Source organism: Miniopterus natalensis, chromosome 18 (assembly GCF_054644295.1).
Source record: "Miniopterus natalensis isolate mMinNat1 chromosome 18, mMinNat1.hap1, whole genome shotgun sequence".
Classification (NCBI taxonomy): domain Eukaryota; kingdom Metazoa; phylum Chordata; class Mammalia; order Chiroptera; family Miniopteridae; genus Miniopterus; species Miniopterus natalensis.
Genome location: NC_142098.1, coordinates 27,709,412 through 27,736,647, shown reverse-complemented (window position 1 = coordinate 27,736,647; position 27,236 = coordinate 27,709,412). Strand labels below are relative to the sequence as shown.

General features: G+C 51.6%; 1 protein-coding gene across 4 annotated transcripts; it reads right to left on the bottom strand.

Moving 5' to 3' along the window:
- Nucleotides 1-500: 500 nt before the first annotated feature.
- SLC12A4 (solute carrier family 12 member 4) lies at nt 501-21,965 on the bottom strand. Of its 4 annotated transcripts, none has more exons than XM_016200748.2 (24): nt 21,830-21,965; nt 16,669-16,763; nt 15,092-15,223; nt 11,636-11,782; nt 11,496-11,550; nt 9,302-9,432; nt 7,755-7,996; nt 7,393-7,607; nt 6,712-6,876; nt 6,535-6,633; nt 6,187-6,244; nt 5,649-5,823; nt 5,131-5,249; nt 3,573-3,671; nt 3,261-3,380; nt 2,949-3,053; nt 2,516-2,684; nt 2,069-2,264; nt 1,794-1,963; nt 1,573-1,704; nt 1,385-1,492; nt 1,001-1,188; nt 757-890; nt 501-608 (listed from the first exon to the last, which is right to left on the bottom strand). In XM_016200748.2, the coding sequence occupies exons 1-24, from the start codon at nt 21,942-21,944 to the stop codon at nt 517-519; spliced, it is 3,261 nt and encodes a 1,086-aa protein (XP_016056234.1). In that variant the 5' UTR covers nt 21,945-21,965; the 3' UTR covers nt 501-516. The 4 variants fall into 4 exon arrangements, with proteins under 4 accessions (XP_016056234.1, XP_016056235.1, XP_016056237.1 ...); XM_016200749.2 differs by having other exon boundaries at nt 11,636-11,734; nt 21,830-21,956; XM_016200751.2 differs by lacking the exon at nt 21,830-21,965 and adding an exon at nt 17,122-17,460.
- Nucleotides 21,966-27,236: the final 5,271 nt, after the last annotated feature.

The window sequence follows — 27,236 nt, the reverse complement described above, 5'->3', positions numbered from 1 at the left end:
TCAGTTCCGCCTTCTTCCCTTGGCGCCAGGGGAAACAGAGCCTGGGCAGCAGGAGGCCCAGAAGTACACAATGTTTTATTGAAAAAAGTTAGGACTCAGCTGGCTGGCTCCATTAGGCTCGGCTTGGTGGGGGTCCCTGCCCACAGTAGTCTGAGCCAGGTCTTCCTGCAGGCGAGCTGGATAGGACCCCCTCCTTTGTCACCCTTCCCCTTCTCTCTGATGGTGACATCCCAACAATAAATATTCAATAAATAGCATTCCTGGGCTGGCTGTCTCCAAATCCAATGTCAGCCCTACCAGTCTTCTCCAGGCCTCCCGGGGTGCTGAAAGGGAGAAAGTCCCCAAACCTCTCAGGGTCCTATAGGACCCTGGATCCATCTCCATTGCCAGGCCCAGGCCCAATCTCCAAAGCTGGGTCCAGGGTTGGGCCAGGCAAAGCAGGACTGGCAGATGGGTGGTGCTGGAGGGGGTGTTACCCTGAACACCTCCACTGTAGGCCACAAGTCTGTATCAGGCTCAGGAGTAGATGGTGATGACTTCACGGCCACCGCCACGAACCAACAGCACCCGCTCGAGACCCTCGGTCAGCACCTCCAGGAACTCCATGTCTATAGGTCATCAGGTTAAAGAAGCAGCACCAGGACCAAGGGGTACCCAGGGAAGTGTGCCATCAATCAGAACCGGTATAACCTGGCACCCAGAGTAACCTCACATGTTGTCCACCTCCCCGCTGCCAGCCTCTCCACAAAAGGATACAGTTCTCATCACCCTCACTGTTCTTGGGTGGGCCAGGCATGTTCAGTAGGACCAGGCGCGCATCATGGGAGCGTGTGACAATGACTTCATTGAGCTTCACGGCAGTGTGCATGCGCCGCACATTGGACTGATCCCTGCAGGTAATGGAGTTGATCATGGGCCCCACCCCTGGCCCATCCACAGATCTTATCCACCCTCCATCCACTGGCCCCAATGTGGCTGGGTCTGTTTTTGTTGTACTCACGGCTTAATATGCACCAGTTCTCGGAAGTTGTCAGGGGTGTGGCTGGGGTCCCAGGGCTCAGCTGCCGTGTACTTATCTCGTGTCCATGTCATCTGGATCTTGTCAGCCCCAGCTGCAGACTCATCCTCCTCATCTGAGTACAGGCTCTCCAGCCTTAGGACTGAGTGCCGGTCCTTGACCAGCTGAGCCTGAAGAAAATCAGAGGAGGCAGCCTCAATGTCATGGGAAAAGAGGACCTCGCTGGCTCAACATGACCACCTGGCTGCAGGGACATGGGCACTGACATGAGTGGGGCTGGGGTAAGTCATTCTGATGCCCCATCTGATGGTGTCTCCAAAGGCCTGACCCTGCCACCTGCCCATGCCCTGAACCAACGCCACTGACTTCTCGCTCCCGCTCAGTCTTGGTCAGCCTCATCTGCCGCAGCATCTGGGACCGCTGCTCCATCATCAGTGTCCGCTCATACGTATATGCAGAGATGTCGCTATTGTGCTGGGGAAAGGGTAGGCTGTGAGGACTGGGCTGTTGAGGGGCAGGCTATCCACAGAGCCACATTGGGGTGGATGGCTCACCATCTCCACCACCTCCACCTCTGCCTCAAGGCGCAGGTGGTACAGGAAGACGGCCAGATCCTTCTTCATCTGGATGCTATTGTCATCCATCTGGGCCACTGTGAAGATGCGCATCCGGCACTTTCTCCAAACCTATGGCAATGTAGTAGTTGGGTGTTTCAGTTACTCCCCACCTATCCAAGGGCCCAGCCCCTCTCACCTAGGCCCACCCCCTGGCCCACCTTGTGCTGGCGCAGCAGGAAGGGTAAAAGCATAAGCATGCCGCCATCGTGCACAATCCACCACACGTCAATGTGGCCCTCCAGGTAGCGCTCATGGTTGCTGGGGTAGAAGGCGATGTTCTTGGGCACAAGTAGGGCCAGGTGGGCAGCTGTGGTGCAGCGCACGGTGTCTGGGGAGGAGGGACACTGCTGACTGCCAGCCTGCAGCCCTGTTCTCACTTGAGCCTCGACCCCCATCCCTTGTGGCTGAGCCCAGGCCCTGGCCCCTCACGCACCAATGAAGGTCTTCCAGGCGCGTGGGTCCTCACTCTGTCGCCAGCCATAGGGCCAGCCCAGCACCACGGAGTTATGCCTCATGCCACCCAGGCCACAAGACTGGATGAGGTGGGCCAGTCCCTCACGAACCTTGTTGGCTACCACCACCTGGCAGAAACCCTTTACTTTCTCAATCTCCATCATGTTCTTGATTGTCTGTGGGGAACACATGAGGCTCAGAAGCCAAGGCCATCAGCATCCCCTCTGCTGGGGGCAGGGAAGGGGAGGAGGCAAGCTGCCCACCCAGAGGCCATGTTTTCAGGATGGGACAGCCATACCCACCCTTGCTTATAGGTGGCAGCACTACTGTCCACCTGGCTGTCCAGAATTGGTCCCCTCCCCTATGTGCCAGCTGCAGTCCAGACACCTGTAGTCTGGCTCAGCTCCCTGCCCCCTGTAGCAGGCACCTGCTCAGCGGCCTGGGCCTCGCCAAAGCTCTCCAAGAAGCTTCCCTGGATGACAGAACCAACGATGGTCAGGCCCTTGCCGGCCTTCAGCTGGGAGGCGAAGGTGAGGAGCCGTGGGTACTTCACGTGAAGGTCCTCGTCTAGCTTTAGTAGCACTAGCAGCTGAGGCCTGCAGTAGCCAGGCGGGGAGGCAGCCTGAGACCAGGGCCAGAAGTTTCCAAGAAACCCCTTTTCTTCTTCCCTTCTCAGCTCACAGGCTCCCGCAGGTTTGGGGAGCAGAGATCCAAGGGCTCAATAAGCAGGATAGCACCCCTAGCAACCCCAGGATGGGGAACATGGACCAGGGAGGGGGAGCCAGCACCTCTTGACTGTCCCACCCTCACAGCACCCCGAGAACCTAGAATGGCCTTTGCCAGTCTGGGTGTGAACTCACCGCCAGTTCTTGGTGTGAGGAGGCCCCTCCTCTAGCCGCAACAGTGCATAGCGGGCAGCACTCAGGGACAGACCTCGGATCCCGTCACCCCATTCCTTCTCAGCCCTACAGAGGCCACCATAAGCTGGTGAGCCCCTGGTCCCACCCAGGGGATTCTGTCCAGGTGTATGTGAGATGGAGGGGTGCCAGGCCCTGAGTTTCAGCCCCCCAGCCCCAATACCTATGGTGCCTAGCAAAGGATAGCTCAGCTTCCCACAATGCAACATACAGATCACCCCACTCTTCCCAACCAGGTGGCATCCCCTCACTCACCCTTGGTACTCAATGTACTTGTAGATCATGCCCGCAATGAGCATGGCGACCAGGGCATAGTACCAGGAGGAGACAAACATAAGGGCCAGGCAGAGGCTCATGCCCAGGAAAGACAGTGCCCTGCACCAGAGAATGGGAAAGGGTCAGAATCAGGGAAAGACCAATATGGCCCCAGACCAAGCTCCCCAGCCCCTCAATTTCTCACCAATAAGTGAAGCCCAGGGAACTCAAACCCCATCCTGAATGGGTCTCCTGGCTTCCCCAGAGCTCTTACGTCAGAAGACTTGGTTCAGGGATCCAGGTGGTGCTCACCAATGATAGTACTTGAACCGGGGTCGCCAGTTGGGGGTCCTCAGGAGCGTTTGCACAGCACAGGCCAGGTTCACAAACAGGTAGCACATCAGAAAGAACCTGCGTCACAGGGGCTGGTTGGTACAGAACAGCCTCCTTGGCAGCCAGGTACCTGATATCCCTGCGGTGCATGGGCTAGCCAGGTCTTTACAGCCTCATAGCACCCATTCCTATGCCTGAGGCAGATGGGACTACTGCATAGGTGTCCTCAGAGCCAGGGCTTAGAGGATGGGCAACTGTTCACAGGCAGAGGAGGTGGGAAAGGGGAAGCAGGCAGGGGGAAAGGCGAGTGCAGAGCTATGAAAAAGGACAGTGCCAAGGAGTGCTCAGTGTCTGGAGACAGCTAGACAACATCAGGCCCCTGGCCTGGGTGACCAGTTGGATTAGGGGCTGTCATGAATGTGGGGAAGAGAAGGTAGGGAAAAGTGCCATTTTGAAGACACTGAGTTAGAGACACTTGAGGGATACTGTGTAGATGTAGGAGACTGGGACATGGGCGAGGTCTACTGTGTGAACCCTCCAGGAAGACAGCTGAGGAGCAGAGGGCTGAGGGGAGGGGCACCAACCTCTACCTTCTCCAGCTGGCTGGAGAAGCGCAGACAAAAACTCAGGACTTACCAGAGAGGGCATGTCAAGGAGCAGGGACTCCCTATGAGTGGGAGTGGTCAGTCCCATCAGGGCTGCCAGGAAGAGCCACATGATAAAGGCTGAGATATATCCTCTGGTTTAGGTAGTGAGGGGTCACCACCCAAGACAACTGTGGGAAGATCAGATTCAGGTGTGCACTATGTGTGGGTGGAGCTGGGCAGTACTGGGTGGAGGTATGTTGAAGTGGGTGGGGAGGAGCAAAAGATCATTATGGCCTGTCGCCGGGGTGGGGGTGTGGGTGTGGCTGCTTCAGAGGGAAAGGGGACCTGGTAGACCTACAGGCTGAGTGGGGCAGTGAAGGGTAGTCCCATCATAAGCAAACAAGCAAGAGGGGGCATTGGCAGCGGAACAAGATATTGAGGAGAGAAAGTGCGAGCCCCAACAATGGCAGTAGTAAACAAGGCAACCACGTGAACTCTGCCTCAGGGACCCCTGGAAATTGCCACATGCTGACCACCTCCTGTAGGGCACTGGCAGACTCAAATGCCCAGTTGATTACAAAACTTTAAAAGCAAACAACTTTGAAAACCCATGGATGGGGCAGTGGTGGCTTAATCAAGGTGCCAGGGACTGGGTGCATGCCCAGTCCAGGAGTGGAAGGTAGCCATTTGCCTTCTCTGGGAGGCTCCCACAGAGGGTGTAGGACCCATTGGTCTCTTCTGCAGAAGCGTCAGGCTCACTCTTGAATGCAGGGGTAGGCTGAGCTCTGGCCGGGCAAACATCTGCCCATACAACCCAACGTGTCCAGCTGTACCCTCAACGCCAGACAAGGTCACAGGGAGCTGCTGGGGCCCCTGGTTCAGGGGTGCTGAAGGGTTCAAGGAACCTTTCCCAAGACCAGCCCCTTGCCCTGCCCTGGACCCCAGCTCACATGGATAGAATGGGGGCCACCATGTCGAGGGAGGCAATGAGGATGCCCAGCTCAGCGATGAGTGCCGTCAGGAGGAGTGCCCATGTTGGTTCACCATTTGCCTTCCCATGGCCAAATACCTGCACACACCAGGGTCAGTGGAATCAGCAAGGGAAGAAGCTGGTCCCATTATCCCCATTCTACACCTTGAGTAACAAGCCACAGCCTGGCCTCTAGCATCCTCAGGCCACACCCATGCTTTTCCCAGTAAGTTCCACAAGTTTCTCTGCCCACTACCTCTCCAGGCCTCTCTGCTCTGAATGAGCTATAGATTGGCCATGAGGATTCTGGGTTCAAGCCACTCTGCGAGCAGCAGGGCAGAGCCAGAGCCAGGGCAGCTCTCAGCAATTCTTCATGATGACTTTGTGGCCTTGGGTCACTATGGGCCCCAGCGGGATATAATGCATCTGTATACCCTGCCCTCCACCAGTGTGAGGAGCCAGGAGAACCCCGCTGTGGGGGAGTGCAAAAGGGCTCACCCGGAGGAAGGGGATGATGTTGTCCTTGGCGATGGCCTGCAACAGGCGTGGTGCCCCAGTGAGGCTCTGCAGGCCGGCGCCACAAGTTGAGAAGAAGGAGCCAATGACAATGACCCAGGGCGAAGGCCAGGCCAATGTGCCCACCACCAGGTTTCTGCTGACACCATCACCATACCTGCAGGGGCCAGGCTTAGGCCATACTACATGCAAGGAGCCCCCCAAACCCTGGATGGGGCTGCCCAGAGTGAGGGATGTCAGGGGTCAGGAAGGATGGCTACTGTGGGCAGAACTCTGGCCCCTCAGCACTGAAGTCCAGTCCACCAGCCCCTGTCCTTTCTCCTCGTCCCAGCCCTGATCCCATGTCACCATTCTCTAAGAAGCAAAAGTCCTCGTGGGGCCTAACCTACCTAGTGGCACACACTACCATTGGCAACCAGCAGCCTGAGGACATGTGTGGGACCATGTGTTTGAGGGGGGCTGGTGTCAAAGTAGACAAGAGCTAAGCCCACTGCCATGGGGAGGGACCCAGCTCACTCACTTGTCCCGGAGAACCACGCCCTCGATGCAGGCGCCAAAGAGAACCACACTGCTGAAGTCTGCGGTTGCGTCAAGGAAAGCTGGGCCTCCACTGACACTGCTGCCCCCACTCATTCTCACATAGGACCCATGTGCCCCTTGCCCTAACCTTAGCCAGGAGACTCAGCTGAGCACCTACAGCTGAGGGTTTCATGCTGTGCACACACTCGAGTGTGTGATGTGTGTGAGGGGGAAGGTATGTAAGTACGCATGCACGTGTGATGGTCTGTGCATGCCAGCTGGTGATATACGAAGGCAAGTGCCTCTTGCCCCCCTTCCCCTTGCCTGCCCCAGGCCTGGGAAAGGATACACACAAGAGAGGTGGTAACAATGGCCAGAATGGTCCCCACTGGGATGGACTTCTGGGCATCTCGGAGGTCACCAGAACGATTTGAGCCAGCCATGATGCCTTCAAAAACAATGAGATTCCCTCAGGGGCTCCCAAGGAGAGAGGGCAGGGCTGGGAGGGTGGGGAAGAAGGGCTTACCTGTCACAGAGGGGAAGAAGATGCCGACCAGCACGGTGAAGGATGTGGCAATGTCAGCCACCACGTACAGGGCCAGGTTCTCCTTCAGGCCAAGGGCATCTGTGGAGGGCAGCCCATGCTTCTCCACGACCTCACCCTTCTCTAGGTAGGTGCTCCACAGGTTCTCTGCAGGGGCAGTAGCATCACCACAGCAGCCTCACCTACTTCCCAGGGGCAGTTTAGGGCAGCCCAACCAGAGGCTGCAGATGTGAGAGGCTCTGGGGGTTCAGGGCAGCATCAGCTACAGGGAAGGGGCTGTCTGGCTAGAAGTCTGACAGGCAAAGGGTGCTGAAGCCAGAGCCTTGTCACTGCCTGCCTCCTAGACAGAAGCCCTTTATGGCTCCTGGGAGAATAATCCAGGCAGTGTCAGGGCTGTGGCTGGGGAGAGAGGGGCTGCCAGAACTTTCTGGGGGCTGCTGCAGGCCTGGGACACTGGCCAAACAGGCTCTGTTCACCCGAAACCTAGCTGCCAGGAGCCAGGCTGAGAGGACACTGCTGGGCCTGGAAGGCAGCCAGACCTGCCCCCCATTCCTCAGCTGGCCACACAAGGATGGCTCTGTGATCCACTTTCCTTCCATGCTCATTCCCTGCCCCCAGCTCGGCCTGTGGGTCAGGAGCAGGAGGACAGGAGTGAGGACGCACCCTGGAGCAAGCCGGCAGCTGCACCTGGGATGCCAGGGATCTCGGTCACATTGTTGAGCAGGAAGTAGGGGTCACAAGAGTCAGTGGTAAGGTTGGAGCTGTGGCAGAAGAGGCTCCAAAGCCGAGTGGCCACTGTCTCATTATCCATCATGGCCGTCTTGGCACAGATGTCAAACTGGTCCCGGGACAGGGTCCTGTTGCCCAGCATGCACACTCTGCGGGGAGGGGGAAGAATCATCACCAGCTCAGTTGGAGGTCCCAACCTGTTTCCACCCTGCAGACTCTAGGACTCAGGGCATCAAAGGCCATCTACTTGGGAGAAGTGTCAGTGCAATGCCTAGATATATTCCCAGATTACTTACGGAAACACAGGGGGGTCAAAAATAGACTTGATGCCCCCAGCATAGATGGAGAGGATGGAGATGATCACACAGGCCAGGAAGAGTGAGGCAAATTTGTTCACATACTTGACTCCAACAAACACCACCAGGGTCATGAAGGTTAAAAAAATTGTCCCATACACTCGCATGTTGTTCAAGGTGGCACTTGATGAGTCATGAGTGCCCGTTGGGTAAAAAATTGCAGCTGGTGGGGCAATGTAGGTCTGAAACAAGAGACAGATATAGAAGGTTCAGTTTTCCTATTTGGAGAGTGAATCACATCATTTTGTTTTTTTTGTTGTTGTTAAAAAGTATCCAGAAAAAGCCAGTTACAAAAGATCACATATTGTATAATTCCATTTACATGAAATGTCCAGAATAGGTAAATCTGATTAAAGACAGAAAACAGATTCATGATTCTCTAGGGCTGGGGGGGAATAGAGAGTGACTACTACTAAGTATTGGTTTTCTGGAGTGATGAAATGTTCTAAAATTGATTGGTGATGGTTGCACAGTTCTGTGACTATACTAAAAACCTTTAAAATTTATACTTTAAATGGCTAGTGAATTGTATAGCATGTGAATTATATCTTAATTAAAGCTGTTATTTAAAAAGGACCCAGACACAGGCATCAACTCGAATAGCTAAACAGCCGAAGTGAAGTTTGAGCAACAAAATAAATAATGATAGTACTGGATCATGAGCCAAGAATAAAATAAATATCCAGGAGTCCAAAGTGATATAAATACATGATAGAATAAATAAATAAATGGGGAAAAGGACAAATTTTCGTTACAGAAAGAACTCAAATAATAAATGTAGGAATGTGGGAAATATATATAAAATAACAACAACAAAAAACCCCAAAAGGTTTATGAGCTGGGTCCACACTACAGGCAGAGGACCTGGAGATGGGAATTGCCAGGCAGTTCCTCTAAATATCTCCTACTGTCTGGATTCCCAGGGGTGGGCATTTGTTGCCCTGTGATTGCCATGGCCCCTCTACCTCTTCTCCCACAAGCTAGGGCAAGTTCAATGGGGAGTGGGGAACATACTTGGGGCTCATGGAGGGGGCACTGACCTCCAGACAGGGTTCTGTGGCTGCTTACCCTGATTTAAGGACAAGGATAAGGTAGATCTGAAGGGCCTTGGCACAGAGACCTGGGGGAGACAGACCTGGCCAGAGCCCACACATGTCCAGGCAGCAGGCTCTACATCACCAAGATCTGTCACTGAGTTAAATGCAATAGTTTACAGATCACCTGCCACTGCTGAAATGGGGCCCTGGTGGATGGAACATCCAGGGCCAAGGTGAAGGGAGCCAGGCCAGGCCCCTTCCCTGCCTAGCCCAAACGGCAAGGGGTTGAAGGGAAGACTGGCTTGAGCAAAGATCTTCTTCCCTCAAGGAGGCTCCCATATTATAAGCCCCAGACCCTCGCCAGAGGTGAGGGAGCAGGGGCAGCCTGAGCCTATGGGAAAGGGGCTGTTAAGACAAGATCAGAGTTGGCCAGGGCTTAGCATGACTCACCAGCAAGATCTCAATGGCTCCCAGGATGTACATGGCCGCAGCAAATGTTGTTCCCAGGTAGAAGCACAGGCCCACAGCACCTCCAAATTCTGGCCCCAGTGAGCGGGAGATCATGAAATAGGAGCCCCCAGCTACAACAAAGAAAGTGTACATAGGTCAAGGCTGGTTCTTCTTCAAGGGGTCTCCTTCCCGACCACCCCTCACAACCACCCAGAGGGACAGGAATGAATTTTACCATTTACAGATGAGCAGAAGGGCTGGGAGATTTGCCTAAGGCTTCAGGGTTAGTAAGTGGCCAGGCTGAAGTTGGATCCTGCCCTGTGACTCCAACACCCAGCACAGAACAGTGAAATGGCTATTTTGCTAGGGCAGTTATAGGTTCAGCAGTGCCTAAGTGGCCCACTGTCCCCCAACTCCCTATACTTAGGCCAGTCCCCACAGCCTCCTCTGGCTGGGTGTGTCCTATCTCAGCACACCTCACCCCTCCTGAGGGCTGTGTCTGTTAGTCTGACCCCTCGAGACTGTGGCAGGGACAGTGTCTTGTCTAGTTCTTTGTCCTTAGGGCCAAGCACAGGGCCTGCCATTGAGTAAGTGCCCATGGCTGACCCTCCTGCCCTAAGTCTGTGTTTCCATCAGAGTCTAACACCCTTGACAAGACTGGCAGAGTCAACACTGGGCCCCAGGGCCAGCAAGGGTACGGGGGACAAGAGTGATCTCATGTTGCTAGTTGAATTTGCTCCCGATAAAAGATCTCTGGTGAATAACTTGGAAACAGGAATCAAGAAACTTTAAAAGGTTAATCCCTTTCATGCTGTAATTCCACCTTCAGGACCCTCTCTTAAGGGAACTGCCAGGGGTGTGAACAGAGATTTGTGTGCAAGGCTGTTCACAATAATACAACAGTGGAAAGGTAGAACCCAAGAATAGGAAAATAATCACATAAATTAGATAACATCCTATAACTCCTACTAAAACAAACTTTCCCCAACATTTGGGAAATACACACATACACACACACACAGTATGGGGAAAACAATATATCAATACTTTACAAGACTCTAAGACCATGCACCAAAAGGCTAATAGTTATGAGTTCAGGATGGTGGGATTATGGGTACTTTCAATTTTCCTTTCTACATTCTTATGCACTTTCAAACCCTTTTAGGGGTAAACATATATTGCGCCCCCATTTTATCCTAATACTAATAAAACTGTTATTTAAAAAAAAAAAAAAAAAAAAGGATCCAGACATAGCCCTGGCTAGGTGGCTCAGTTGTTTGGAGCGTTGTTCCATACACCAAAAGGTTGCGGGTTTGATTCCCCAGCAGGGCACATACCTAGGTTGCAGGTTCAATCCCTGCTCAGGCTGTGTATGAGAAGCAACTGATGTTCTTTTCTCTCTCTCTCCTTTCCTCTTTCTCTAAAATCAATTTAAAAAACATATCCTTGGTTGAGGATTAAAAAAAAAAAAGGATCCAGACACAGACACAGAAGCCAACCTGAGTGGCTAAACACCCAAAGTGGAATAGTTTGAGAAACAAAATAATGAAGTACTGGATTATGATCCAAAGAATAAAATAACTATCCGGAGTCCATACTGATATAAATAGATGATTGATTAAATAAATAAACAGGGTCTCTGAAAACCAAGTCCAATTTCATCATCCCTGCTGAAAGCCCTCTGCACTGTCTACCCTGTAATCCGTGGCGTGGGCCACCAGGTGCATGCCATCACCTTCTTTGTCAGTCCCAGCCCCTTTTATTTTATTTTTTTTAATCCTCCCCCGAGGATATTTTTTTTCATTGCTTTTTGGAGAGAGTGGAAGGAAGGAAGAGAGAGAGAGAAACATCAAAGTGAGAGAGACACATTGATTGGTTGCCTCCCAAACACGTCCCGACCATGGCCAGGGATCCAGCCTGTAACTGAGGTAGGTGCCATTGGCCAGAATCAAACCCAGGACCCTTTAGTCTTCACCCCCAGACCCATTTAAAAACAAACAAACAAACAAACAAACAAACAAAACACAACGTATCTCAAACTCTGCGAAGGATGCTCCTAAATGATGCAACTGTCATGGATTCAGATCCCACCAAAGAACTGCTTTGGGAACGGGAACAATGAAGGTTTCCGGTATGTCAAGGTGGATTCTGGACCCATTACCCCCAACAGGCCAAGGGTGGGGTGCTCACCCACCTGGAACCACTCCATTGGTGGCGATGGCGCTCATGGAGATGGCCGTCAGCAAGGTCTGTAGGAAGGAGGGCCTAGATGAGCAGTTCAGCTAGGCAGGCTCTGTGGGCAGCCATGGCCTCTGCCCCAGCTAGGATACTCACACAGCAGCAGCAGATGAGCACAATGAGGAGGGCCTGTAGCACACCGGCCGTGCCCACCATCCAAGTCAGCCGCAGGAAGAGGATCACCCCGAAGATATTCTGCAGACAGGGTAGGTACACCCCCATGAGAGTGCCCATGCTGGGCGCCTATGGAGCAAGAGGGGAGGGGGAGCCATAGAGCATCAGAGAGGCCCAGATGCACCATGGAAGGCCAACCCCAATCACTCAGCAGTCCCCAGGGTGTTTTATAGAGAACAAGTTGGACAGGGGCATCCTGAGTGGAGTTCTGGGGAGCACAGGGGTGGGGTGACAGCTAGGATATCTATGTTGGCTTTTATATATAAAGACAGTTTGGGACTGGGAAGATATAAAACCTGATTCTTTTTAAAACGCCATGTGTGAGCTTTTGAGCTTCACCCCCCCTCAAGGTACTGCCCCTTCCCTTCCTCTCTTCTGTTAAACTTCTGGAACGAGAGGTCTGTCTTGGACCCCTACCTTCTCACCCAGGCCCCATGTCACCCAAGCCAGAATCTAAGAAGTTGCCCCTGGCCTCCCTCTCTCCCGCCCCCAACTCCAGTCCAGGTGGACACTAAGTCCTATCCAGTCTGCCTCTCAAGCTGCGCCTAGATCAACCTGCCTTGCCTCAGCCTTAGTCCCTTTAACAGGGACTATGTGCAGCCTAAAGGCACTACACTTGGGGCACCTGGATAGTGCTCTCCTGTGCCTATCAACCTCTCCACACTCCAGCCCACTCTGCTGCCAGGGCAGGTCTCAGGAAACCAAGTCCAGTCTCATCATCCCTGCCAAAAATCCTCTGCACCATCTATCCTATAATCCACCAGTGGGCCACACTTCTTGGCTTGGAACACAAGGTAAACCCCATCCCTTTTTGTCAGTTTATTGTATCACCAGTAGGCCCTGCAGGTACCCAAAAGGTAAGTGGTGCCTAGTAAGTGGTGCCTTGGAAGGCCCCTAGGATAATGTGTTGGGAAAATCCTGCATAGAGTTAAGTCTCAAAGTTGAAGGGCAGGTGAAGAAAGTCTAATGGGCATATGTAGGCAGGATTCCTCAACTAAGGGCAGAGTAGGGGCCAGCCAGGGGGCCAGGGCAGAGGCTGAAGCACAGAGGCAGGGCAGGTGCCTTCTTGAAGAACTGAGTCCTTATGAGTGCAGCCCAGGGTAGTGGGGCCTTAAGAGCTTCCACCAGAGCCCCAGCAAAGCCTGCTGTCCTAGAGCTAGAGTGGGAAAGAGAACTATGTGTCCTCAGGAATTCTTCTGAAGGGTCCAGGTCTGGGGCAGGATCTATGTGCAGCCTAAAGGACCTCAGGAGGGCCCAAATAAGAATAAATAGTTCCCAAAATTGTCCTGCACAGCCCTGGCCAATGTGGGTCAGTTGGTTGGAGCACTGTCCCATGCACGGGAAGGTCAAGGGTTTGATCCCTGTGGGGGGAAGTGTACGGGAGACATCTCACATCTATGTCTCTCCACCCAACTCTACCCCTCTCTCCCCACCTCCTCTAAAAAAATTTAAAAAATTATCCTGTAGGTGACAGATACACCTCACCTGGGCTCTGACAGCCCTTTTCAGAGGCCCTGGACCACCCACTGCAATAGTGGCAGCTCCTAGCCCCACCCCAATTCTAGGCTGAGTCACTCTGGAAAAAGCAGTGTGGGAAAGGGCAGGGCCAGAAATGCTTTCTGCATCTCCAAATAACCTCTGGCAGCCTCAGAAGGTCACAAGGCCGGAGCCAGAGTGGAGTGGCTGCTATGGAGAGGCTTCCTAGGATCTTGGCATGGTCTGATTAGAGGCCCGCCCTTCCTGCTGTAAGCCTTACTTTTCTAAGGCCCCGCTCAGACCCACCCTGGGTAAGGATCATAGCTTAGTGGCCCCAGCTCCTTAGCTTCCTACTAATTCACTGTAGACTTGGCCAGGTTCCTCTTTCCTCCATGGAAAAACTTGGAACTGGGACACAGAGGCATCCTCTCATATCCTTAACTAGGGCCAGGTGAGCTGGGTAGGTAAGCTAAGGCTGGACCCCAGCATCCTCACAGGCTCCTCATAAGGCCAAGGAACTATGGCCCTGCTTCCAGGCTTCCTTCTGACACTTGTTGAGATATGCACTAGCCTTTCTTAGGGACCTTTTTACTGCCAACCGCCAGCTCCCTGGACTTGGCCTTAAGGGACAGGGAAGAGGCACTAACCCAAGGATCCTATTACCCACTGCAGGCAACCCTCAGAAGCTGAGAACTCTATGCAGGGCCGAATAGGGAGAGCCAGAGACAGGGTTCTCTGCTATCTGCAGTCCAGAAATGCCAACAAAATCACAACAAGCAGGATACAGTGGGGGTCAGGTCTGTGTGACCTCAATATCTCAGCTGACCTCTCTGAAGTGTGGGCTGATTTTCCTCCCAGAGAGGCAAGGTGAGGGGTGCATATCAGCCTGGTCTACCATCTCTCCTTGGCCCACTCCAACAAGGCCCAAAACTCAAGCAAGTCTGAGGCTGGGGACCGGGCTTATCCCAACCAAGAGCTCTTTCTGCTTGTGCTGACCTCCAGCAAGAATACTACAGCTAGTGCCAAGCTCCTTCCAAACCACAGCCACTTCCCAAACCTCAGGGAATCAGTAGGTGGAAAGGGAGGGCTCCTTACCCCCAGCCCTCAGTTAGACTGAGCCTCCTCATACAAGGGAGCTAAGCAAAGATATGCAAAGTCATCCTGAGGAGAAAGAAGAGCTGAAAGGACACAGGCCTGGATATGGACCAGGAAGGGGAACAGGGAGCCCCAAGAGGCAGTTTTATGCTCCTATCACTCCCCACCCAGGTGCTCAAGGAACCCAAGGGCTGCTGGAGTGGTGTGCCAATGAAGCCACATAGTGAGGGGCAGAAAGGTCTGGTTACTTGTTCTAGGTCACACAGCCCCAAGGGACAACCATGTTCCTGGTTCCAAAGGTAACACCCTTATCCATCTTGATGGGATGCCAGTGATCTGACCTTTTAATAGTCACATATCTCACAATAAATCCATAAATGTGTCTCCCAGTGTTACACTGATCTTGTCTAGCTCAGTCATCTTAGGAAAGTTACTTCATACTCCTGACACTCATTTTTTAATCTGTAAAATGGGGATATAATAGGACCTGCTTCACAGCTTTGCTGTGAGATGATCTACAAGAACCCAGGCGCACTGCTTGGCATGATGCCTCACACAGAAAGGGCTGAATAAAGGCAGCTGTCACTCTCGCTGTCATTTGTGAGGGCCCCCCTGTCCCTCTACCTCCTTAGCCCACCCCTTGAAGCCTCCTTAAATCCAAGGCACTCAGTGTCCATCCTCCATGCTCACCACACCTGGCACCCACTTTCCCTGGGATGCTCACAACCATGTGGGGAATTTGCCAATTCCGTGACATTGAGCCTGTCTTCCCAGGAGAGGCACCTCTGCTGTCCTTGACTAGCTTACCTTGGCTGTTCTCCGGCGAGTACCCTCCCCACTTTCAGCCTCCTCATGCTCCTTGGCACCCTGTGTGAGGTTGGTGTAGCTGACGAGCTTGCCCAGAAGAGATGATACCTTTGGGCGGATGTCCAGCTCTTCCTGTAAACAGAGCCACAGCGCAGTCTGGCAATGGGCCCAGCTGGCACCAGGCTACCAATGTGTAGCCAGCAGCCTGGCCTCTGGCCCCTTGCCAAGCCCTGAGGCAGGCCTGGGCCTGATCCCAGCTCTTGCCTGGGGAAGCCCAAGCCAGCCAACTGGGCAGGTGTGGGCGCCACACCCCAGCATTCAACACTCAAAGGCTCAGCCCGGCAGCTGCTTCTCTCTGCCCCAACTTGGCTACAGTCACTACCAACCCATTTGTGAAATCTACCTGCCTCAGGGGAGAAGGCAGGGCAAGGCATGGCTGGCAGACAGGCGAATGGTACACTTCATCCTGCCTGTTCTGCCTGGCCACCTCCCAGCTATGAGTGGGCCTCTGGGACTCACATCTGCCCTCAATTCTCCCATAAAAAGCTACTCTAAGGAAGTCAAAAGAGGGATGTCTGGGACAAGCAGAGTCTCTTATTTGCTCACACTCTGATCCTTCTAGATGGTCCATCTCCCCCCAACCCTTTCATTCCCCAAGGTGGGATCCTGGTCCCCTAGCCCATTCTCAGGCGGGGCCAGGTCAAGGTCTTTGTTGCAGAAACTTGCTGCCTTTCTAAATCAGGAGGCTTCCCAGAGGTCACAACCTCCAACTGGGTGTAGGCTTTCCCTGCTCCTGTAGCTTCTCCACACCATGCCTCCACCTACCTATGCCCACATTTAGTCTTTCCCTGTCTGCCAGCTCCCTTCTGACCCTATGCACAAGGAGAAACTGGTTTGGAGTGAGAAGTGAAGATACAGGTCTTTTGAGGCATGTGGAGATTAAGGCATCTATGAAACTTCCATGGGGGCAGCTGAATGTGTGGGTCAGAGTTTAGGGGCCTAAACCATGCCCTGGATCCAGATCCAACTTCTGAGTTTGGGTCTGAAAAGGATAAAATTCAAATTCAGAAGCACAAAATTGGGAGTTTCCGGAGAGGTGTCCACTGAGGCGTAGATGTGAAGAGGGTAGATTCAGTGAGAAGGGCCAGGCTTCAGTGAACTTGAGGGGCACAGGGCTGGAAGAGCCAACCAAGGACGAGGAAGAGTTCACAGGAGAGAAAAGAATCATGGACTGTGAGAAGTCTTAGAGTGAAGGGAAGAAAGGAAATCCTGAGGTGAGAAATCTTGAGAGGTGTCTAGGGCTGCATGGAAGTCAAAGGTGGATAACCCTGGAGGTGGTAACGAGGTGGGGTTGTGAGTGGCCTCCAGGAAAGCAGTTTCATTTCAAAGGGCCAAGGGAATCACAGCCTGGTTGCCAAGAAGACGAGGCAGACAAGAGGAGACTGGAGGAGGAGCCAAGACATAACAAAGAGGCACAAGTGTCCAACCTGCCCGCTTAGCGAAGGCTTGGCTTCCTATAGACCCCTGCCCACCCATCTGCCTACCACGCCTGTGGCCCAGAATGGCTCCTCAGCTACCTCAAACAGTGCCAGGTTCCTGTCATAGTATTCGTTTCCTCTGGAAGCGTCCAAGGGACAAAGGAAAGGGCTGCTCTCTCTGTGGTTGCCATGTCCTGTGGAGAGAGGAGAGAATCCCAGTCAGGGCCGCCTCCTGAGTCCTCAGCCAGCACTGCTCGCTCCCCAGCAGGCCAGCCCACAAAACATCATTTCTGTGGAGCACTTCGGGAGTCAGTGTTAGCAGGTTGGGCCTCAGTTTCCCCATCAAATCCCACCAGTCTCCTTGAAGAACCAGTATTGGCAGAGTGGCCAATGACCAAATTGCAGCGCGTCGCTTCCTTTGGCATAGGGAACCTGTGTGAAGGCCCCAGACGCACTAGCTGTCGCACGTGCTAACACCGAGGGGCGGAGCCTCTGCAAGGGGCGTGGTCCGGCATTTGCTCGCCCTCAAACCCCCCACTCCCATTGGAATACCCAGTGAGGCGGGCGCCAGGGCCTCGGTGTCCTCAGGGCCCGCCCAAGTGCTGCCCTCCAGGTAGATGAAGCCACACAGGGCACCTTCGGCCGCCATCGTCAGAGACCTCCAGCTAGCTGCCCCACCATGCACCGCGCGGGTAGCCAGGGGCATGCTGGGAGGAGGGGCAAGCAGGAGGCTGTCCAGAGAGCGGAAGTGGCTCAAGATGCTGCCGAGGGTCGCATTGGAAAGCGGCGCTGGGTGGGTGTTGGACTGAGAAGGGACCGCTGGCAGGAGCCGCTTGTTGGCCTCCTTGCCCCCAGATCCCGGCTGCTTGCCCAGACCAGGTGCGTGGCCTCCAGTCCACCTTCCCCCAGGCTGGTGAGACAGTGCCTCAGCTCCAAGGAAACCTCGCAGGAAAGAACCAGATGCACTTTTTTAAAATAAGCCTGCCTCAACTCTCAAAGTTTGGCTGATTTTTCTGGCCACCCAGTATTAGCACTTTTCCCTGTTTTCCAAACTGTCCCTTGTGAGTCACGGTAGGTGACGTGCCCAACTTCCCATCAAGCAGGCAGAAGGCACCCAGTATTCCTTTTCTGGTTGCTAAGTGGTTGTTTTTGTTTGTTTCTCTCCCTCCAGACAGTCTGGTAGCTGCGACAGTAGCTGGAGGCCTCACAGCAAATGGGAAGCTGACATCTTGGTTCAAAGAAGCCAGGTTGTTGTTGCAATGACTGGCAGCAGTGCTGGCCTGGTGTCTGGTGATGGGGGCGGCAACGGAAGTGTCGTCACTGACCCAGACTGGTGGGGTATTTGGGCCATTCACTGGCGATCCCTGGTTTTGTAAGGGCTACCTGCCAACCTTTTCTGGTTAAATAGCCTATAATTTCACTTCTCTTGTTTACAGCTAAGAGTGCTGAATGATGCACCCTCCGCCATCTGATACATCCATTGGTATGAGACTTAACTTGCCTTCTCTAAGCCAACAATTACTCAGCAGGCACTGCACTGTGGATTCTTTATTACTCAAGAAGACTGACAGGTAAAGCTGATGGCAATTTTGGGGGCAAAGTCCACTCTTCCTTCTAACAGAATGTGAAAGCAGTACATCACCTCATCTAGGAACCTGGATTATCTAAGTGAGCCAAGCAGTTCAGTCCCACAAGCTACAAGGCCGTGTGTAGGCCAATGCCAATGGCACAATTGACCAAGGCAGCAGGAGGTCAAACCAGCCCACCAAGCCATGTTAAAACCTTCTGGGGTCACATAGCTCCTTAGACACCCTATGATATTTGATGCTTGTTCAGAATCAGGATAAGGAACCACAAGAAAAATCTGAAAACCCAGTAACATTGCCTATTACACTGATGGTCCTTCTGTGAGAAACCTCTGAAAAATACTGTTGGAGTTTTGTGACAAAAAGTGTCTCCCCTGAATAAGTCAGATGCTTAATTTTGTCAAAATATGGCAGCTATAGAGCTCATCTTTTTTCCCTTTCTGCTTTGGCTGCCAGGAATATCCAAGCTAAATCTATTCTTTAGATGCAGTCACCAACTGTGTCATCCAAGAGTCCTTACCCCATTCCTCTGCATGGTTTTTCTGAGGGTAAGTCCTTTGGGAAGACACCAAGGGGCAAAGCCTGCAAGGAGGGCATGACATACCTCTTATCCTTTTATGAGGTAGGTTTGAAATAAATTATAAATTATTCTAACCACTCACTACAGTCTGCCCTACCATTGTTGCCTTGTTTCTCTGAGGAGACAGATCTAGTATCCAGAAAACACAGAGATGGGCACAAAGCAGTTCCCCAAAACTGGCTATGGATGGTCCTCCAAGACCCAGCAGATCCATTGTCCCTTCAGCCATGACTCCAGGGTGCCTCAGAGTCCTTCCAAGGGTTGCCTCTAGTCCTCACAGCAACCCTCCAGTAGATATCATTTATTCCCTTTTAGAAGCAAGGAAAATAAGGCTCAGAGATTCAGAGGCAAGTCACCCAGTAAGAAGGGCTAAACTTGGGTCCCAGGATCCACCAGAGTCCGGTAGGAGCTGAGCTGCAGGTTCCCTAATCCTATGCTAGGCCCCGGTTCATCCCAGGATGCACTCCAAGGTGGAGTACAAGCTTTTAACTAGAGAAGAGTGTCTGGGGTTTGCAGTTTGGCCAGGGTGCACATACCCAGGGCTCCTGGTGCTCAGATGGCTGGCAGGCTGGCTTGGATTACTGACCCTCCCTCTCTGTGACCCAGGGCAACTTGCTTACCCTCTCTGTGCTGATTTGGCTTCCTCTTCTATTAAGTAGAAATAGTAACACCCACTCTTCTAACTGCCCAGGTGCATCAGAAAAAGGACATCTGGTGCTAGACACCCAGCAGGCATTTCTTGGAGTTCCCCAAAGCCTCATTTAAGGACAGCTCCCATGGGACTGTGGGAATATGTGTGTATGTGTATGTCAGGGGGTGCTCTAAGCAGTGTCTGGGTGTCTGTACTGCCCTCAGCTATTCCAAAAATTCCACGGCAGGTCTGGGCATGCCCGCCAGGCTGAAGCTGCTCAGATACCACCTGGAATCCTGGGTGAACCAGAGCATGGCCTGGGCCTGGGGGCTGCCTGTGAAGTACACATATATGTGTATTCCTAGCTGCAGCTGTGAATGCACCAGCTGCAGTTGGGTATCCAGGTGATACTCCTGATCCCTCTGTTCACAGGCATTTGCCAGGGGTACTATAACCTCTACACATACTCCTTGGAGCAGAGGTATGGCCCTTAAGAGATTCAAGTACCAGGCTGGAGGTACCCCATGAGATGGACCTGAGGCTCACTGTTTTCGTGCCCCCAACCCTTTGTAGTCCCCACCAAGAGGGGTCATAATCACTCACCAGGGCGCAAAGTGTCCCCCATACCGCAGACACAGCCAAGGTCTGGCTGAAAAGGAGTAAGAGGAGGAGGGCTGATGTGGGAGGAGCTGGCGCAGCCTAGAGGGACCTGGCAGGACTCAGCCAATGTGGCTCCAGGTCCCTCCAGTCACCATGTGAGAGGCCAAGGCGGGGCCAGAGGCTAGGCTCAGCTTTGTCTGCCCACTGGTCCAGGCTGATCCCAGACATGCAGCCCAGCCCAGTCTTTGGGAGAGAAAGCCTCCCAGAGCTAAAGGGGACAGGGATGCTGGCTCCTGCTCTGACCACTGGAACAAGACTAGGGGCTGGGGTGTGTGCATGAACATGGTTGTCAAGCCTATAACATCCCATGATGTCCAGCAGCTCATGCCACTGCTCTGTGCCATCTTCCCACACAACAATCAGGTGGCTCACATATAGCCACCACCCACATCAGGTACAGATCACCTCAGTCATGTCACCATCACAGACAGATCAGAGCTAGGTGAAGATCACATCACCTGCCCTAGTCGGTTTGGCTCAGTGGTTAGTGCATCAGCCCTCAGACTTAAGGGTCTCGGATTTGATTCCGGCCCAGAGCGAGTACCTCGGTTGCAAGCTCCATCCCAGCCCCGGTTTAGGGGCAGTGGGGAAGGCAACCAATCGATGTCCCTCACATCTATGTTTTTTTCTCCCCTCCTTTTGAAAAGCAATGAAAAAAATATCCTCTCTGAGGATTAAAAAAAAATAAATCACATCACCTGACATGTCACCAACACACATGTTCTCTGCATGTCTCCATCATGGTCAATCACAGACACAGGTATTTGCTATCAGTGATATCACCATTCTCATCACTGGCATCCCTGCAGGAAAGTGGCCCTGAGAATGTGCTACCCTGACACCACCTTCACCCTGTGATATCACACAGCTACACGCCTGCAAACATGCATATGTCACTATACATGCAAACACGTGTTCTCAGCAGTGTTTATACTCCAAGGGGGCCTCCTGGAAGGAAATGGAGAAAGGGGCATGGGGAGAGGCGGGCGCCTGGGAGAAGGGAGGAGAGGCTCTCCTTCAGGCCCAGTTCTGATACCTAGGCTAAGAGGGTGCTGGAGTCTCCAACTCTGGGTTTGAATCCCCGGTGCAAATTATATAACTGCTCCGTCTGTCACTCCCTCTTAAGTGTGAGTAACAGGACCTATCCCAAGGGGGAAATTGGTTGCATTAAGCGAGTTAATTCACATAAAGCACCCTAGAAAAGACTGGTTCCGTGTGAGTGCTCCTCAGATGCCCCTGTACCTACAGGTCTAAGCAGGGATCGACCCCAGTGCGCTCACAGGCAGATATGAACAGACTCCCTCAGCAGGCACACACTCCTGCAGGCTGAAATTCAGGGAGGCACAGGGATGGGGGAAGGGAGGGGAGTCTTAGTGTCAGAAGCGCTAAAGAACAAATGGGTAGGCGAAGCGAGAAGAGCCTGGAGGCGGTTCACAGGTGAAAGGGTTGGGGTCCGGGCAGCGGCTATGCTCCCAACCGGGAAGGGCCAGAGATGGAGGCTCGCCGCTATTCCCGCGCCTAGAGGCCCCGAAGGCCTAGCCTCTTTAGTCCGCCACGTCTGCAGCCCCCGCCCGCGGCTGACTAGGGAGGAGCTCGGGTGGGGAGGGCGCGCCGGGGCCCAGGAAAATAGTGTCTGCGCTCGCGGAGCTAGGGACTGGTGGCTGCCGCGCAAACTAAGAAAAGTTAGGCCCGCATCGACGTGTGCGTGATCCGGCCAGGTGTCTGCGTGAGCGCGGGCCTCGCGTGGTCCACTCCACTCCCCTCCCTTGTCCCCGCCGAGGCCCCATCCGGGTGCGCCCTCACCGTCAGAGTCATCCCGCTCGGCGCGCTCCCCGTAGTCCACCCAACTGAGCCCCTCGAGGTTGTCATAGTCGCCGCGCCGCTGCCCGTCCACCGGCACCACGGTGAAGTGAGGCATCGCACGCCTTCGGCCTTGCCTCACCCGCTGCCCCGGCTGCCTGCCCAGCTGTCCCCGCCGCTCCAGGCCCGCGCACCCCGCCCGCTCACATTCCTCCCCGCTGCGCTCACTTCCTCCGCCCGTCCCCCGGGCCGCCCCTCGGGGGCGGGGAGCTGGAGGTGCTGGGCCAGCTCCTCCCCTAGGGGGCCCCTGAGGAGTGAAGCCCCTCTGGAGACAGGATTTCTAGTAGCTTCAAGCCCTGGGGAGGGCCTGATTGCTGTGTGACCTTGAGTGAGGAACCGCCCTCTCTGAGCCCCGGTGCGGTACTTGTCAAAAGAGGAAGTGCGCTTCCACCCCTGGGGGATGCCTGAGGGCAATGTGAGGTGGGGCGCGGGGTGCACTGCCTCTGCGCTTTGTGCCTAGTAAACTCTCAGCGACATTTCTGTTACTCAGAGACGGGGAAGAATTGGCAGGACGGATCCAGGATCGCAGAGGTCCTCCCAGTCCTGCCCAGGGACTCCCACCATTCCTCAGTACCCCCTATCCATTTCCTCATCCTCTGCCTCCCACCTCTCCTCCCAGTCCTTGGAAACCCAATCCCTGCAAACCCAATCCCTGTGAAGGTCCATCCCTTCCCTGCATGACCTCACTACAGTCTCTCCCTGGTGGAGGCATCTGGGGATTCCGGTCCCTTCCCCAGAGCCTACTGCCTCCTCCAGAGGAAGGAGACACATCCCCCTAGCCCTGTCCCCTTTGCGCCTTTGGGAGGCTACTTTCGGTTCTTTAGCCACAGTCTTTTGCTGTCTCACTTCCTGGGGATTCTTTACCCAAATAGTTTACTTATTCTTAACTTTTCTTTCACTTTCTACTATATAGCTTCAGATAACTTATATATACAGTTGACTTTAACATCTTTATCTTTCCAGGCATCCTTTCAGCTATTTCTCTTTCAGAAAACCCCAGAGCCCGTCTTACTTGTCCATTTTTCTCGCCTTTATGGTTCACAGGGCTTTAGAACATGAGAATCAGTGGTATCTTCCCAACCAACTTCTGACTGCGCCCTGAATGCCTCCTCTTCCCAGCCTCCAGCTCTAGGGTAGAATCGGTAATCAGTCCCTGGGCCTTGCAGAAGGAGCTCTGAGCTGACCCCCATTCTGGTCCCTACCCCACAGTCACCCCAGCCAGGGCTTGTCCACTTGACTTCCTGTCCCTCATGCTGCCTTCAGCTGCCCACAGTAGCAGCCTTCCAAATGGACTCCTTGCTCAAGGTAGAGCCACTTCTTCTGAAGAGAAAGCCCAAGCTCTCTCTTGGCCCACAAGACCCTGCTCCATCTGGCCCCTCCAGCCTCTTTAGCTGCACCTCTCGCCATCCTCCAGCCCAGCCTCAGCCCTTCTGGGTTTTTCACTTCCTTAAACTCAGGGAGTTTCTGCAAATCATTTGTTGTTCACTCTGACAGAATGCCTTTCGACTCTGCCCCCACCCTCACTTACCAAACTCCTCTATATGGAGGTCTCAGCCTGGAGCACCACCTCTTCCCCAGAAAACTTCTCACACAGATCCTGACACCCCACCTCACTCTCCCTGGATTGTGTTCCCCTGGGGGCACTTTCCCATCGTAGTATCCACTGCAGGGAGAAATGCGTTGCGGGGATCTTTGATTAATGTTTTTCAGCCCAGCTGGTGTGGCTTAGTGGTTGAGCATCGACCCATGCACCAAGAGGTCACTGGTTCGATTCCTGGTCAGGGCACGTGCCCTAGTTGTGGGCTCGATCCCCAGTAGGGCATGCAGGAGGCAGCAAATCAATGTTGATGTTTCTCATCAATGTTTCTATCTGTTTCTCCCTCTCCCTTCCCCTCTCTGTAAAAAAATCATTAATGTTTTTTGTGCCCACTAGATTGTGGATTTCACAAGGGCAAGATCTTTTTGGTCTTGTCACTTTGTTATCCTCAGGCCCTGGCCCCAGGGTGCATACCAAGGTGCAGTACAAGCCTTTAACAAGACAAGAGTGTTAATTTGTAATTTTGGGTTTGTAATATGGCCAGATGCATGTTCTCAGCAGTGTTCACACTGCTCCTACCCTGCCATCAGATATTGCCTCTCTCCTCAAGGGGTGGGGTCAGGTGCTGTGTGGGAGAGATAGGTCACTAAAGCCCAACTGACAACCTTAGCTCTGAGGAACTCTGTGGCTAGGATACAACTTCTAATCCATTCATTGACTGACCAAGTAGCCTGCACCATCAGGGTACTCACAAGCAAAAATAACCTCACAGGCAAAAAGAAAGACATTTGAAAAGCACAGACATTTCAAAAGAAAACATCCATCAGGAAAATTATTAGAATACACTGACCAACAATTCAAGATTAGCCTAAGAAACATATTACAAAAGATAAGGGAGAATATTAGCAATATGAAACAAAAAATATAAAAAAGAATAAACAGAAATATAAGATATGAAAAATATAATTGTTCTAGTGATCTATTAATACATAAATTATCCCCAAACATAGTGGCTTAAAACAATGATCAACAAAAACATTAATTTGCTCACAAATCTTTAAGTTGAGTAAAGCTTGTCTCTACATGGCATCAGTTGGGGACAGAGGATTTACTTCCAAATGACTCACTCACATAAATAGCAAGTTGTTATTGGCTGTAGGCGAAGAACTCAGTGGGCTGTGGACCCTCAGAGCACTGGGTCCTCGGTATGTGGACCTGTCCATGGGCTGCATGGCTTCCTCATGGCATAGTGGCAGCAGTCCATGGGTAAGCATCCCAAGAAGCAGGGAGTAGACGCTGACAGTTTCTTTAGGCCTAGGCCTGGAAACAGGCACAACATCACTTCTGTGTATTTTACTAGTCAAGCAGTTACAAAGCCCAGATTCAAGAGGCAGTATGAAGGCACATAACCCATCTCTGGATGGGAGAAGTATCAAAGAAATATGGGACCAGGTATAAAAGTTACTGCAATAATATTTGAAACAAAAAACACAATAGGTGATCTAATAGCAGAAAGTTACAATTGAGGATGAATTAGAAAATTGGAAAGGCCAAATTAAGGAATCTTCCCAAAAGAAGAAAGAAAAAACAAAGGAAGAAAAGATAGAAAAGAGATATAGAGGATAGAAATAGAAAATCTAATATCAGCGTAATAGGAATTCCAGAAAAAGAGTAAAATAAAAATGGAGAAAAAGTACCACATGAATGAACCTTGAAAACATTACACTAAGTGTAAGAAGCCAGACACAAAAGGTCACATATTGTATGATTCCATTTGTAAGAAATACCCAGAATAGGTAAATCCACAGAGAAAAAGCAGATTGGTGATTAGGGGGAACAAGAGGATGGTGAGTAACTGCTTAATGGGTATAGGATTTCCTTTTAGGGTGATTAAAATGTTTTGGAACTAGATAGAGGTTGCACAACATTGTCAATGTACTAAATGCCACTGAATCATTCATTTTAAAATGATTCATTTTATGGTATGTTCACTTCAGTAAAAAAGACATTGCTGGAACTATAGGGAGAAACTGATAAATACACCATCACAGTAGAAGATTTCAACACAACTGTCATGGTTACAAATAGGCCAAGAAAAAACACACAGCTAGGAAATAAAAAAATTTTAACAACACAATTAATGAACTTGACCTAATGGACATGTATATAGTTCTATATCCAACAATTGGAAAATTCCATATTTTTGTCAAGTATACTTGGGACATTTACAAAAATTGATTATTGGTTGTGAGGAATACCTCAGTAGAACTTCTGCTTCCAGCCATGATGGCATAATGGGGGCCAAATTTACCTTTTCTTGTAAATTAAATAGAACTGTATAAAACAATGGTTTTCAGACATTAGACAATAGGTGATACAGGACTGTGATCACAGATGAAAGAGAAATAAATGATGTGAACCCTATGATTTTACTAACTTATTGCCTAGAGATAAGTTCCATGCCATAGTGTGGGAGTGGGAGGAGGGGTGGGGAACTTCAACTCCGAATGTCATGGTCTTGCTGAATTGAGGAGAAAAATAAACCCTGCATTTGGGAAGGCCAAAGCAGCTAGAATTTGCAGGGCAGAATACCATCAAGGAAGAAGCTATACAAAGAAGCCTGGAGATCTACAGAGGGCCTCTTGAGTCATCCAGAGGATTGATCTGTACACACATAAGAGGAAGTTTATATAAGACCAGAGAAAGAACCACTGGAAAGATGTTGGCTAAATAATTCCTGGAGCACACATAGTTTGTGTTCCTGCCAGCTAGAGTGAAGGACTTTTTCATATATGGGGCATTGCTTTAGTAAATCAGGCTAAATTAGCTCTAGATGAAATAACAGTTGTCCTGACAAAGCATTGAGGTCACCCTGTAGAAGCAGGATACACACATCCTCCCCAAAATTTGGTTCAGATGTCATGACTGATTAGGCTACATGCACTCCAAGAGGATATGGAAATGTTATTACTCACATAATGAGGCTTTCTGGGGAGAAGGATGACCTCCCAAGCCAGTCTGAAAATGACTTCAGAGATTTGAGAAAGGACACTGACTTGAAGCTTATGGTTATACAAATAAATTGCCAATAAGCACAGGAAAAGATGCTCAACATCATTAGTCATTAGATAAATGCAAACCAAAACCAAAATGTGACATTGGTGGTGAGATATCATTTCATACCCTTTAGATCAGCTATTATCACAAAAAATGGAAGATAAGTGCTGGGGAGATTGTGGAGAAATTGAAATCCTTGTACTTTGCTGGGCAGGGATGTAAAATGGTACAGCTGCTATTGAAAACAGTTTGTTGGTTTTACAAAAAGCTACACCTAGAATTGGCATATGATCCAGCAATTCCATCCTAAGCATATACCCAAAGGAATTGAAAGCAGGGACTCAAACAGATAACTGTATGCCAGTGTTCATTGTATAGCCAAAAGGTGGAAGCAACCCAAGTTTCCATCAACAAATGAATGGATCTATGAACACAAACTGTGATCTATATGTACCAGGGACTATTATTCATCCATAAAAAGGGATGAAGTCTGATATATGCTACAAGGATGAACCTTAAAGACATTATGTTAAATGAAGTAAGCTAGGTGCAAAAGGACAAATGTAAAATTTCCCTTATATAAGTTATCTGGAATAGACAAATTCATAGAGACTGAAATAGGATAGAGGTTATCAGGGGCTGAGTCGAGGGCAAATGGATAGTTATGCTTAATGAATATAAATTTTTTGTTTGGAGTAATGACAAAATTTTGTGGTGATGCGTTTTTTTGTTTTTGTGGGTTTTTCTTAGTCCTCA

Coding starts and splice junctions, on each gene's coding strand:
- SLC12A4 (XM_016200751.2), bottom strand. CDS start 17,275: ATGCCCCTGGCTACCCGCGCGGTGCATGGTGGGGCAGCTAGCTGGAGG. Junction 11,551..11,635: donor TGCTCATCTGCTGCTGCTGT/GTGAGTATCCTA, acceptor TCCTTCCTACAG/ACCTTGCTGACGGCCATCTC. Junction 5,824..6,186: donor GGCGTGGTTCTCCGGGACAA/GTGAGTGAGCTG, acceptor TGGCCCCTGCAG/GTATGGTGATGGTGTCAGCA.